The 15,160-nt window shown below is 34.2% G+C and overlaps 1 protein-coding gene across 2 annotated transcripts; it reads right to left on the bottom strand.

Moving 5' to 3' along the window:
* Positions 1–3,443: 3,443 nt before the first annotated feature.
* On the bottom strand, positions 3,444–6,548 carry LOC143612246 (flavin-containing monooxygenase FMO GS-OX-like 3). 2 transcript variants are annotated; one of them, XM_077086278.1, is made up of 6 exons: positions 5,905–6,548; positions 5,740–5,810; positions 4,870–5,019; positions 4,203–4,285; positions 3,886–4,021; positions 3,444–3,778 (listed from the first exon to the last, which is right to left on the bottom strand). In XM_077086278.1, the coding sequence occupies exons 1-5, from the start codon at positions 6,428–6,430 to the stop codon at positions 3,889–3,891; spliced, it is 963 nt and encodes a 320-aa protein (XP_076942393.1). In that variant the 5' UTR covers positions 6,431–6,548; the 3' UTR covers positions 3,444–3,778; positions 3,886–3,888. The 2 variants fall into 2 exon arrangements, with proteins under 2 accessions (XP_076942393.1, XP_076942396.1); XM_077086281.1 differs by lacking the exon at positions 3,886–4,021.
* Between the last annotated feature and the right edge of the window lie 8,612 nt (positions 6,549–15,160).

The raw sequence follows: 15,160 nt of genomic DNA, 5'->3' as shown, positions 1-15,160 counted from the left end.
GACAACCGATAAAATCGCCAAGATCCGTGATCATTTGCTGACTGCCAGAAGCCGACAGAAGAGTTACGCAGATCGTAGGCGAAAGCCTCTCGAATTTCAAGTTGGTGATCTTGTTCTCCTCAAAGTGTCGCCTTGGAAAGGTGTTGTCCGCTTTGGGAAGAAGGGTAAGCTTGCTCCTCGTTATGTTGGTCCATTCAAGATTCTCGCGCGTGTGGGAAAAGTTGCCTACAGACTTGACCTGCCGCTCGCGCTCAGTAATGTGCATCCAACGTTCCATGTTTCCAATCTCAAGAAGTGTTTAGCTGACGAGAACCTTCACATTCCACTTGATGAAGTTCAAGTTGATGAATCCATGCATTTCATTGAGAAGCCTGTTGAGATTATGGATCGCGAGGTTAAGCAAACCAAGCGCAGTCGTATCCCTATCGTGAAAGTTCGCTGGGAGTCCAAGCGCGGAGCCGAGTTTACATGGGAAAGGGAAGATCAAATGAAGATCAAGTACCCGCACCTGTTCTCTGCGCAACCTACTTCGAGATAAATTTCGGGACGAAATTTCTTAAAGTAGGGGAGACTGTGACATCTGCCCCGATCCGACCCGACCCAGGTACCCGTTTCTCTGACCCGATCTCTCTTTTATTATTTAATATTTATACTTATGCTTTATTTTTAATAATAATATATATTTCCTTCCCGCCTCTTTCTCTCTCTTTCTTTCCGCCGTCCCCTCCCTCTTCCTTCTCTCTTTCCGCCTTCTTTTCCCTCTTGTCGCCGTCCCGCCCTTACGCCTTGTTTCCCTCCTCTTTGCTTGTCCTTTGGTTCTTCCCGCCTAAGGATGTCTGCAGCTCCACGCGCCAGACTCCTTACATGGAAGCCTGCGTGAAGACATCTTGTTCCTGCGATGCGTGAAGAGAACTCTTCTCGCAGCGCGCTAAGAATGCATGTTCTTCCCGCGATGCGCTTAGAATTCTTGTTCTTCACGCAGCACGCTAAGGATTTGTGATTCTTCCCGCAGTGCGCTAAGGATTGTTGTGCCAGCCTTCGCGCTCGCGCACTCAGCCTTCCCGCGCTTAACCCTTGTATCTTCTGTTTATTCCAGCCTGTATGCTTTGTGTTGTCTTATCTTCTGTGCTGTTGACCTAACCTATCTAATGTCTGAATAGTTACTTTCGGCGCAGCATGCGTACCAACCCCCATTGGTTGGTAGAAAAAGTGACTGACATTATCTTTTGAGATCTGCTTTTGCCATGCTTGACCAGTACCTTTATCTGACCCGCCATGCCTGTTACTGTTCCCTGTCAGCTTTATCTTGCCCCCTGCAGCTGCCATATCTTTTGATATCTTTTGCTTTTGGATTCTTATGCTTTTTGATATCTTTTGCTTTTTGAGATCTTTTCCCCTTTTCTAGGGATTATGTCTCCTAGGGTTTTTCTATAAATAATAATAATATTTCATAACACATCACACACAAAACACTTAATCTCTCCTGTTCTCTTGCTCCTTGCTCTCTCTGCCGTCTTCCTCTCTGCCTCCGTCTTCCTCCTTGTTCTTCCTGCTTTTCCGGTAATATATATTATAATTTACTTATTAATTATGCTAACTTATAATCAAGACTTAAAACAAATCATTAAAACAATAATCTTATTTATAGGTTAACTTGTGCTTGTTTAAAGTTGGTTCTTGCTTTATCTATCACCGCATCGTTTATCATGTGAGTTATCTCGTACCTAATCCCTTTTTAGTTTTAATGTTTTGGGATGTTCATGTGTTTGTACAAAACTTGAGTCTTAAACTGTTTATGAACTTTAGTCGCGCAGTATCCCATGTGTTGAGGACGTTTACTTGGCTGTTTATTTGTATGTGTGTATCATTAACCGCTTTGTTCGGCCTATTCCGCAGTTCCGTTGGTACCATTAGTTGAACACGGGAGACCTATCGTTTACGGTTTTCTTTGTTTACACTTGCACAGATGTTTTCTCGTTTTTGTGCTCAATTGGGAGCACGGATTGAACTATGAGCTATGATCTATCTATCTTAGGCTTGATCACAATCTGATTACACCCTTGTTAAACATCAGATATACACATGTTGCGCGCAGATTTATGATTATCTATGTATTGTATTTAAACTTGATTTCTCACCAACACGCAAGTGTTTGACGTTTATTTTAACACATGTTCAGGTTTGCGGTAGCTGCTTCGAAGCTTGTGGACACGTAGGAAGTTCTTTTATTTTGGACCTAGATTAAAATGTATCAAGACATGTTATTGTTGTTCGAATATTATGCTTTATAATATTGATTTATGTTGATTCATGTTATCTTTGTCCCCGCTGCGCGTGCGCGATAAAATGTGTATTAATAAATATTGACACCAATAGTGTCGCGAGTAATGAAGCAATATGTGGCGCCCCGATGTATAATCCGCCTTCGGTCGGGGTGTTACATTTATGATTTATTGGTTTTAATTTTGGTTTTGATATTATGTTTTGATTGTGGTATTATTATTATTATTATTTTTATTTTTATTTTTTTTTGCTGGTACGGTACCGGTAAGGCGCTAAACAAGCTGCCGACCTTGAGAAAACCTGAGAACAAGCATTCTCGATTTTTAAATCTTACATAAGCAGTCAATTTAGGCCATATTGTGTTGCGGATACGTGTATAGGTTTCATATACTAAAATTGTGGAATTCTTCGGGACAATGCATATTAATAAACAACTTTGAAATTGCCTTTTTACTAGCATTAAGGATATGTTTGGCACACAACTTTACGGGCTTTTTAACGCTTTGTAGTTAGTTCTTTAAAGAAAACAATAAGCTCTCATTGACTAAACAAAGATTAGATTAGATGAAAAAGTTTTAGCTTTTGTATGAAAACTAAGCGCCGAAAATATAAGGTACTTTGAGTGATTACCTTTTGGTTTTTCTATATGGGTGTCCTTTTGTGTCATTTAACTTTTCAATTACAACAGTTAGGCATTTTGGTCCAATAACATGAGGGTGATGCTTTAATGCTTAAGTATGTTTCAGGTTCAAACATGACTTATGGGGTTTTCTCGCAGTGGTTGTTTGTTGGTGAGTCATGAATAAAATGTCAAAATCAGTATGGACAATTGATATCTGGTCTCTAGAAGACACCCATGTAAAAAAACAAAAACTTTTCGGTTATAACTATTTTAGCCATGCACTTCCATACAACTAACAAATAAAACTCATAGCTGACAACTACAACTAACTTTGCCAAGCATACTTAAAAGTGAACTAGAATTCAGTTATCCACACATATTCAATATAATTAATATCTCCCATATTTCTGGGAGAACACATCCATATACCCATCTAAACCAACCGTCCTTATACAATGAAGCAAGTATTCAGCCATGTCTTTTACGCGCTTTTCAACCACCATTCCGGCTTGAGTCCACATCCATTCCAGTCTTCCAGATAATCAAGCTATATATCGGTTCAACACAAAATGTTACTCCTATGTTATATTATGACTTATGCAAAAGCTTCATCACAAAAATACTAGTAATATTTCATGCACGCAAAAGGTCTAATGAATGAGATATTACTGGTTACGTTTCTTTGTTTTAAGAAAATTAAACCTGATATTCAAGTTGATGAGTGGCGTGTTCTGGAAGGCCTTTTTCTTTCATTTCTTCGTAATGCTTCACAACTTCACTCAACATTTCATCTTTCGATGGCAACAAAACCTTTTTCGATAACGCCTGCGCTATCCATCTTGATTGACTCTCCATTGATAAAAATCCAAAGCTCTACATTTAGAATCAGCGTTAATATATCCATCATATGAATTTCAGCACATTAAAAACAAAAGAATATAAGTAAAAGACAATATTGAGGAGTTGTATATTAGACTTACTCTTTATGGTATTCCTACAAAGGAGAGTTGTGGAGCAAGTTGTGGGGGGAAAACATGTTTGTAAAGAGGTCCAATGCGTTTGTCTTTAACACTTACAATGCCATTTGTTTTAAGAAATGGGACATGTAATTTGTACCTAATTGAATTGGAAGTTGTTTATATATGATCTCTGTCACCCAATCAATGGTCATCCAAGATATTTACCTAGGTTTAAACCCGAGACCCTTTGGATACCATATTCAGGTGCCTCACTCGATCAATATTCTACTAATACACTTAACTAAACTCATGGACAAAGAAAATTAACCTGGACTTACCCGGTGCAATGTAATATGACATCCGCATCTATAGAGAATCCATCTTGAAATGTTATTGAACCATCTTTGCTAATACACTCTATCTGTTAAATATATAGGTATAAGTAAAAAGAACTTACCATTGTTTCATAGCATATATACAAGATATGGTTTCTAACATATATGAACGTGTTTTACATATTATTAGAAATGTATAAGATCATCATAAACTATAACTCATTATTTTCATAGTGCGAAAGTAAGGCATCAATTATATCATCAGGCCGGCCTAGCCCATATATAGGACTTGGCCGGCGGTTAGGGCATGGATTTGAGGGCGCACAAAATATATATTTCATTAACAAGTGGAATTTGGTAAAAAGGAAAAAAAGTATGAAAGTAGATTTTGTTAGTAATAAGTTCGTTTCTGTTTGACTGGACCAAAACATCTTGATAAAATGAGCCTAGCAATTAACTTTATCGCTTAACTTTATTTGAATTTTTTTTGTTGGTAACTTTGTTTTGATTATTGTTATTACAATTATCATCGATCTTTTAGACAAAATATACATATATAAGACCCAATTTTCATACTCATTTTGCGCACTTGAAATCTTGAAGGCGGCCCTGTATATCATGACCTGGATAAAGATAATCAAAGCTCTCATAAACAATCTAATGCTATTACCTTAGAGTGTTGCCACATATAGTTAAATTTCTCTGATTTTCCGACCTTAACAAGTGGAGATCTTGACGACATGTGAACTTGTTTGGCAATCATTGCTATCTCTCTTGATATATCTAGTGCACTTGGTCCACTACCTATTACAACTACGATCTGCTTATAGTAAACCTCATATTATATATTCGTTGTAATTTATTAATTACTCAAAAGTAGGGTGTTCATCGGATAGGAGAACGGGTTATTTGGTTTATTTGGTTCGGATTGTCGGATTTGAAAAGTTTAGGACCCTGTCCGAAATCCAATCTTAATAGAATTTGGGATATTCCGAATATATCAGATCCGAATTCAATTCAGATCGGATTAGGATAGAATCCGAATAATCCGAAATAAGCCGAATAACAAATTTTCTTTTCTTTCTTTTTTTTAATCTTTGGTTCCTAACATCTTACTAATTTAGAATCACGATAAACGAACAAAACCGGAAACTACAAGTTTTTAACAAAAATTCAAAGTTCAAACTTCATTAAATTGTTTGAATAAATATACAAAACAAGAAAAATACTAAAAAAACATGTTTTTTATTTGTATTTAATGGGTATCCGTATAATCCGAAAATTTTTAAAATTACATATCCGAATAAGAATTAGGATCGGTTTTATTTCGAATTTGGTTTCGGTTTTTCTTTTTCTGTATTTCAATTTCCCCGAACACCCCTACTCAAAGTGATTTAATTAGTCAATTATGTTGATAATTTGAGTGTTACAAATTATTGGGCATTCTTTAATCCATGATTTACGAATAAATAAATATTATGCGAGTGTTGTGATACTCATTGTTTTGATACTCATGTGTATTGTACATAGTGTCAATAACCTCATCTCGAAATGGTTCAGGAACATGATAGTTGTGGCTATGCATTTGTTTCCTCGACCATGTCTCGATACCTACTCCAATCTTAGCAAATGCTTTATTTTGAACTTAAATAAACATTTGTTTCACTAAATAACTTAGAACAAAAAAGATTCAATTAATATATACCTGGAATATCACTTGTCAGCTGAGATTGAGTGTTGTGACCGTTACACAGAACGATTGCATCAAACACCTCCACCGAGTTCACGCCATTGGTGTTTGACTCAACAACAAACTCGGTGATGCCCGAGTGATCAACAACCTCCACTCGGGTCACCAAGGTATTGAACCGAATCAATTTGTTGCGTTCAAAGTGACTAGCAAAGTCTTGCAAGAACTTTAGAACTTTGTGCCCAGGATACATTCGTGGATCGTTGTATACCTTCTCTCCAAATTTGAAATCCGTGAAGCTCATAAGCTCCCGTGGAAGATTTGTTTTCAATGATTTGTAGAGAGATGAATGAACAAGATCTCTATTTGGGTTGATTCCAAGTAGATCAGACTCAACTCGTGAATCATAGGCCCATGTTCCTCTAAGTTGGTGTGACTTTTCAAACACCACCACTTGAAGGGATTCTCTTTGGAGCTCACGAGCAGCGATCAATCCAGCTACACTGGCACCTATTACGGCTAACTTTAAGAGGCCTGTCATAGCTGATGGCTCTTAATCTTTTTTCTTCAAAGTTATATTGTTTGATTAGAAAACTACTTAAGTAACTTGGCATTTACTTCCTACTATTTTAAAGGAGTAATATGTTCGGTACAACTCAAATTAATTCCTCTCAAGGACATGCATGTGGACAAAACTGATCACGCAAAACCATACATGTGTCCTTTGTAGATATGTGCTGAGCTGAGAAGCACCTAAACCAACCAATTATTAAACGCAATTGATATGTCAAAATCAGCAATTTCATATGAAGTGAACCAAGACACAATTCGTTCAAACGTAACCAAACAAACCTTTTCAATCATACAATATATCACATTTAAGATAACATATAGATGATGTCTACATTCATCGATCACAAATACCTGCAGTTCCTGAGTTCCAGACGTTCCAGCTTATTCAAAACTTCCGATTTTTTAAGGGTCGTTACTAGAAAATGAGTCATTTTCTTACTATGGTTTTTTTTTGAAAATTTTTTAGAAAACCCATTTTTAACGATTCTCCTATAAAAAAAATACTTTGGAAAAACACAGGCTTGAAAAATCATTTCCAACTTTTCCTATGAAGTTGTTACAAAAGTATGTTGTTGCAAAATTCCTACAACTTTCCAACAAATCATACTTTATTTATTATGTTTTTATTTTTCTAGTTTGTTACTACTTTCAAACAAAAATATAATACTATAGATAACGCAAATAATTATATTTGAAACTGTCTTCCAATAGTTTTTCAACACAAATAATGAACATACTTGATAAATGTATGTTTTGTTGAAATTTTGCCGGAGAGTTAGGAATGATTTTCCAACGAAAAATCGTACTTTTTCTATTTTGTTGCAATACTATAGCAAAATCATGTCTAGCATTTTTTTTTATTGGAAATTCCTTTGAATTTTGTGGGAATTACATGGTATGGTATAGGAATTTTATAGAAAATTTTCTTAAGAAAACAAGTTATTTCCTAGTAGTGGATGTATCCTATGATTTAACATATGCGAGTTAACACAAATGTTACATAATTTAACCATGGAAAACTAACCCAAAATAATCAACTTGTTACCTTTCTCCATGGTCCCACTCTTGGTGGTTGGTACTGCTGACAATATATTAAAACTAGCCTATCATATTTAGTGAGTGGCGTATTTATAATTATAATATAGAGAGTAGTTTAGAGTGTTGTGAATAGAGGATATAGAATTGCAGTGATTTTTCTGTAAATTTAAAAAATTATTGTTCACCCTTTATAATTTTTTAATATTTGTTGAAAGTGGTTGTGAGTGAATGAGAGATAAAAAGTAATGATAAAAAAATATTATTTAATTAAAAATAAGAGAAAAAATATAGTTTTTTTTATGTAATTTTAGATTTAAAGACAGATCAAGAAATGAGAATGCTCTAAATCTCTAATACTGTTATAATTAAAGGAACATCCTTTCTCAATATTTTTCATTATATTATTAAGACTTCATTAGAAATGAAAGTGCTCACTTCTGTATTTTGTGCAAGGAGAAGAAGGAATGACGATTCGAACGGCTATAGCCTTTAAATCAATATTTCTGGAACACCTCTAACCTTTCTTAATAGAACCATCATATCAGAAACGACAAATCATGGTATTAAGTTACAGTAAAGCTCAAGGTCAAATTAAAGTCAATGTAGACTGTAGAGACTTTATTCATGAAATTACAAAAGAGTCAGAAAGCAATTGATAAAACCGTAGTAACTAGAGAATAATATAACTTTATTAACAAATGATGCTATAAAAGCATGGCATAAAACATTAGAATACACACATACACATATAGGAAATGTCCAAATTTTCCAACAACATATACACGTACACATAGACACAGTACTTAGCAGATGTCGATCGAGTTCTAGTTGGGTCCATTCATCTCAAGAGATTTATGCAAGTCACTTGGATGTACACAGTGCAAGCGCTGGTTCCTCTCTCAGGCCATCATCTACTTTTTCTGGATGGTTGTAGCCGCTATTACTGTCATTGGTTGCATTGTGCGGATAGTGGTGACGACAATGATTTGTCTTGATTATGAACACGAGTGTGCCTCCTACGACACTCAATAAACGCGCCTTTGATGTTCGGTAAAACGTAGTTTTGAGCAATATATGCTCCAAGAACTCCTCCCAACATGAATGAGAATATCCTCATATGTTTCCACCTTTAACTTTGACAAGGTATGTATTATTGTGTGGATAAGTTGTTCATGAAGATATATTATTTATAAACGGTGTGATGTCTTCTTTTCCAAGCCTATTTCCCTTGTTCTTGAACAACAAGTTTACTTCTTCTTCACGGTCAACGCAATGACACAAACAAACCTTTTTTTAATATCTTTTATTATGTTTCTTCCCGAGCAATTTACAATGGTCATAAATAACAACACTAATTAAACAAATACTCATTCAAGGCCCTAATCTCGTGAAACTCACTCCATTATTAACCAGAAGTTAAAAAAAAGGATCAACCGGAGATATAGAGATATATAACCAAAATTATGTAGAGATATATAACCAAGGTAATTGCTAATGATTCTTAGTCCAAAGTGGTTGGGGGGGGGGGGGGGTGAGCCACCCAAAGTCTTCATTTATAAACTAGATTTTATCTCCCGTATTACGGAGGTTGTTTTACATTATTCGTTTTTAATATATATATATATTTGGATTTTAATTTTATTTATTGTAAAAAAGTTAATAATTAATATACTTTAGGTTTGATAATAAAATGGTTCACAAATCTAACAATACTAATAAAAGAAAATAATAAGGATGATGTGTCAATCTCACATTCATTCTTAGTCTAATCTCTATTCTCATTCATCCTACCTATCAATGGGTTATGGGGCAAAAACCATTTTGATAAATCTAATCTAATCTAACAATACTAATAAAAAAAAATAACAAGGATGATGTGTCAATCTCACATTCATTCTTGGTCTAATCTCTATTCTCATTCATCCTACATATCCATGGGTTATGGGGCAAAAACCATTTTGATAAATGGGTTATAATTTCCTCTCCAATTCCTTAATCTCTCATTTTATTTATCCAATCTATCCATGGGTCATGGGTCAAAATAATTTTGGCAAATGGGTTTAATTTCTTTCTAACTCTTTAATTTCACATCTAATTTATCCTACCTATCCATAGGTTATAAGTCAAAATAATTTTGAAAAATGGGTTATAATTCTCTTCTAATTCTCTAATCTTTCATCTCATTCATCATAGCTATCAATGGGTAATGAGTCAAAACAATATTAACAAATGTTATATATAAAGAGATTTGTTTGAATTTTGTAAATTTGAGATTCTAAACTTCTTATTATTTGTACTATGTATTTTATTTTCATTTTATCTTTAATTTTGTTCATGTCTTTTAAATAACTGTCTTTTAAATAACGGACCTTATTTATTTTTATTATTTGACAAATCCCGTGTAATACGCGGTTCAATAGCTAGTAAATGATATGTTATAATCCAGTTTAAAAGCTATCTGGGTTTGGTGATATCCATTACCTGTTTATTTTCTTTATTATAAATTTTTTTAATTATAAATAATATCTTTTTTTAAATAAAATAGAATATTAATTTTTAGTATATCCCTATTTTATAGGATTTTCATATCAAATATTTAATGAGATTAATTTTTAATATAATGAGATATTATAACATGTTTAAGAGCTATCTGAGTTTAGTGACACCTTTACCCATGAATTCGGGTCAAATGCGTGAGAAACCTTCATTTACAAATAAAACAATCTGATGGCTTGAGAGAATGATTGTTTTACATTTTTTGTTTTTAATAATTATTTTTTGGATTTTAATTTTCTTTATTGTAAGAAAATTAATAATATACTTAGGGTTTGATGATGAAAGGGTTTCATAAATAAATGATATGTTATAACCTGTTTAAAAGTTATCTGGATTTTGTGACCCATGACCCGCTTATATTTTTTTTACTATAAAATTGTATATTAGGTATAAATAATATCCTTTTCATTTTAAATTGGATAGTATATCCCTATTTTATAGGATTTTCATATCAAATAATTTGTAAGATTAATTTTGAATTTAATGAGATGTTATAACCCGTTTAAGAGCTATCTAGTTTTAGTAAGACCCATACCCATGAATTTTAGGTTAAATCAATGAGAGGCCTCCTTTTCAAAAATCAAGCAATCTGGTGGCTTTCATAAAAGGGGGGAGCGACCACATCACGACACGTAGGATTTTAGGGGTTTCATTTATATATATTATATAGATTAGAAATGAGATGTATTGGGTTCAAGTTTCACCTATGACAAAAAATAGTTGGGTTTCTCACCTAGTGAGTTTCATCCTGAGAGTGAAATGGATATGATCGGATGTAATTTTAATCTATTTGGCAACTAATTTGCAACCGAATATACACGGTAGCAAAAACTAAGACCGTTTCGCGACTGAGTTTGGATGGTCGCAAAAATTAAAACCGTTTTCAACCGAATTTTGAGTGGTAGCAAATTTTGCAAACGTTACATTTTCGGTCGCAAGTCGCTCGCTAGTTTTTCGACCGTTTTCTTTGTTCGTAAATTTCGGTTGCAATGACCATGTTTTCTAGTAGTGTGGGTAAAAAAGCTTACACTTGATATTTTTCTCCGCGACAACATATGATGAATACTCATCAGAGACTGGACAATACACCTTCACTCTTCGAATATCTAATTTTCAAATCTATTCGACCTAAATAAACAAATTGCAATCATACATATTTTGTTTCTTTACAAACAAGTACACATTTTCATTAGTCCTTTTTTCTTTCTCGGATTCAAATTCACTTCAAAAAAACAAATTTCAAATAACTTGATTCGAATAAAGAACCAAAAACTACGTTGATGTTTGTGTTGCCCAGGGTCTAATAAAACACAGGAACTTTACCAATTAAACAAACTTTGTTGAAATAAGAGAAACTATCAAGACAAACAAACTTTGGTAATGATATTCAATAATTTAAATCAAAATAGAGTTTACATCAAGACAGAGGGCAAACGGGCAACAAGCGCAAGCCCTTTTCGTATAGCAAAACCCGATCCAAAAAGAACAAAATTAACCAAACTCTTTCAATTAAGTGTTCTCGATATTATTGTGCATACAAAAACAAAGAAATCGGCCCATATATATAGGCTTTTAATTGCTTAATTAGTATATGTAACTTTTAATAGAAAAACTCCGGTACTCTAGTACACAGGTCTCACGCTAGTAATATAATGAAAAAATGACGACTTCCCGTACTTAAAGATAAAATATATAATACAATAATCTCTTATCGTACATTACGTATGCGACACCCTCACACCGTTGATTTCAAAAAACACGCGATGGCAATAGTGTAAATTCTTTCAATTCGTTTTCATCCCAATTAACCATAACGATCATTCAACCATCGCCACCGACTCCATTGCAGTCTTCACTTCAATTGAACTGAAAATTTGAAAATTGATTTCAACTGATACAAATCTACAGGGCCGTCTCCGAGAATACAAAAAAAAAAACCAAGGCCCGGGACATGAAGAACAAGAGGCCCTAAATACAAAACAAAAGTTTTTTTTTTTGGCAAAATGATATAACAAAGTACTTAAAACGAATCGTGATGCTCTTTTGACATTTTTGGAAGCATCGTCCTTGATTAACTCTTTGTAAAACATGGTCTCTATGCATTCTTCTCGACTTGTGTATTTCTTAATTCTTCTATTTTTCTCTTTTTATGTTTTTGACAACCGGATAAGTGTTTAGAACTGAGAGGCATAATATCTAAAAAAACAAATAATAGCATAGCTAATTAGTATTTAGTAATTAACTATCAAATATTCAGTTATAGTATCAATTGAAAAAAGTTTTAACAAATATTAAAGTTAGCATTTGCAAATATAAATAATAAGTTGGCTTTGATAACTGATAAGCAAGTACACGCACGACACACCCTAATTCCCTAAATTGATTTTAAGCAAAACTATATCTACTCAACTCCTCATTCTGGTCCACTCCTTAATGTATGCTACAAGTGTATTTAAAACTTATGCTTAACTGTTAACAAATACGTGAATAACAAATAGCCTATTAAGTTATTTTGAAATAGAATATTAAAATAAGTTAATAACCTGTAAATCTATAACAGCCGGACGCCGATCTCCGCCGGCCAGAGAAACTCTCAAGGATGTTGGAAGTCCGACGGTCGCAGCCTCGCGCCGCCATCCGGAGAAACTCTCAAGGTTGTCGGAATTTTGGCAGTCGCAGGTCGGAATTAGATGTTTCACGCCACTGGTGATACTTTCAAACTTCAAACCCTGGTTATTTGTTTTGTTACTGGGCCTTCCATTTAATACCAGTAACCAGTGGGCCTAAATATTTATATAGATAATTTTTTTTAAAACCCATGGGCCCTATAAAGGGTGTGGGCCTGGGGGCTAAGCCCTACCTACCCTGCCCATGGGCCGGGCCTAGAAGTCTAAATACGTTCCAGATTTGTTCATATGATGAAATCAATGCTTAAATCGATGGTTGATTGATGATTTCTTGATGATTACGAGATTACATGAAGTGATTTCAGCGTTCAATTTCATGTTACAGATAGTTTAATTTCAGATCTGAGCTTCTGAATGTTTAAAGGTTTCCGATTACGAAGACACCGCCGACGAAGAAGACCATCCAGAAGCTATAAAACGTATTACTTGAATGTATTAGTTTAAGAGTATTAATTGAAGGTAATTGAAAGTATTCGTTGAAAGTATTAGTTGAACGTATTACTTGAAAGTATTAGTTGAATGTATTACTTGAAAGTATTAGTTGAACGTATTTGTAGGTCCCGTGGCGGGTGGATCTAACAATAGGTTGGATAGTTTTGTTTGGGCTGAGTTGGAGGGAATCCAAATTATTGTGGATGAGAGTTTATAAATACTTTTTTTTAAAACCTGAATTTATTAGACGACGGGGGATAAGCTTCATTGTCGAGAGGGAAACAGCCCGAATCACCAGCTAAGGCTCCTAAATGACTGTATAAATCGACTAATTAAACTCATGTTTTTATAATCAATTCGATCCCCCGATTGGATCGGGGGCAAACTCTTACAAAAAGATCGCTTGGATTTAAGAAAAGTTTGCTTGGATTTATCCATAGTTTGGTTAGTTTATTTCTTATCCATAAAATCCTATTTCAGCCGATCTATAATTTGAATAAATAAATAGGATTTGGTTTGTTTATAATTATTTTTAACTATGTTAAATATGTTATATATATATATATATAATGCCAGTGTTTTTAAATTTGAAAATAATTTAGTTAAAGAAAAATAAAAATGGATGAATGATAGAAATTTTCGCACTTAAAAGATGGATTCAGACAGAATGATGTGATGCTGATGTGAAAGAGAGAGAGAGGGGCAAAGATAGATCAGAGTAGGATGGACATTTGCACCACCCAAACGCCCATATGCGTTGTAGCGTTTAACATTATTCACTTAATAGTCTCTCATCAATGAATTCTTGACCCATGTTATAACAAATATCTAAGTTAGAAATTGAATTGAGATAAATGACTCATTGCACCACCTTGTGAATGTTTCTTGTCTTTGAAAGGCGGTTATATGGTTTGTTTGAAAACACACAATTTACATCCCCTTTCATGCAAATCTTTCTCTTTTATACATGATTTTGAAAGCTATCCTAAGGATTCAAAATACAAAACATGCACCCTTACGGTTAAGTGGTATTAAAAACTAAGTTGTCGATATTCTTTAAACAATAATGATTCACCAAATAATATAATGACTTTTAAGATGTTAACACAATCATATTTTCTTATCCTACTGAAGAAACACTGATCCAAACGGATTTGGACTAGTGATGCAACAGGAAAGGATTTGAAAATACATGAGAGTTCTTCGAGAATGATAAGATTTGCAACATAGAAACGTTGTTACCTTCGTTACAGAAAGGGTGTGCTTCATGTAACCACCATCTGGTGTGAGAATCATAATTATAGGTGATGAGAGAATAATTGTAATGACAAAAGTTGGGTTGGAGGAGATGATACCCGTGGGGGATTACGTTCTATTTATAGCCTGACCTGGTGATATATTGACGGTAGGATATATGCCAAGTGGCGTATCTCATGGTCCCCACTCTCACACAATCATGATGGAAACTCCCTGGGTGACATCCGCCCTAAATTTGTTTGTAACCGTCTTGATATTCTGTGGGCTTCCAGGTGTCCTAGCCACCCCTGAGGCCCCTACGTATCCAGTGGTCCAAACAAAGGGGAAGGAACCGAGTTTGTCTGGCTCTATAGCCGTATTTCTTAAGTTACCAACCCGAATCCACTTGGATGCGGGTTTGTATCTCTTCGCCTACAAATTTTATCTTCATTGATTTTTACACAAACAAATATCACGTGTGAATAGGAAGAATTTAAATGCCAATTCTCATTAAAAAAAATTATAACGAGAATCATATCAAATCATGTGCTAGTGGGATTAATCAATTAGTTTAAGAAAAGAAAAACAATATGTCAATCGTCTTTTATAAGTAAAATGAGGCAATAAAATATGATTTATATTTGAAATTTACCTATTTGTCATATCTGTAAATTGGAAGATGCTCAGAAATTGCTTATAAACATAGAAGGACTGCTTATTGTATGGTTAAAAGAACCAAAACTCAAACT

The sequence above is a fragment of the Bidens hawaiensis genome, unplaced genomic scaffold (genome assembly GCF_021521415.1).
Source record: "Bidens hawaiensis isolate Kalapana, Puna unplaced genomic scaffold, B.hawaiensis_p1.1 tig00002236_1, whole genome shotgun sequence".
Taxonomy (NCBI): Eukaryota; Viridiplantae; Streptophyta; class Magnoliopsida; order Asterales; family Asteraceae; genus Bidens; species Bidens hawaiensis.
This window is presented reverse-complemented; position numbering and strand designations above follow the sequence as displayed.

Bases quoted from the DNA above. Each gene is read 5' to 3' on its own strand.
- LOC143612246 (XM_077086278.1), bottom strand. From the start codon at position 6,430: ATGACAGGCCTCTTAAAGTTAGCCGTAATAGGTGCCAGTGTAGCTGGA. The intron at 4,286-4,869 runs GTAATAGCATTA...TATATTTAACAG, and splicing joins ATATGTGGCAACACTCTAAG to ATAGAGTGTATTAGCAAAGA. The intron at 4,022-4,202 runs GTAAGTCCAGGT...CAATTCAATTAG, and splicing joins GTCATATTACATTGCACCGG to GTACAAATTACATGTCCCAT.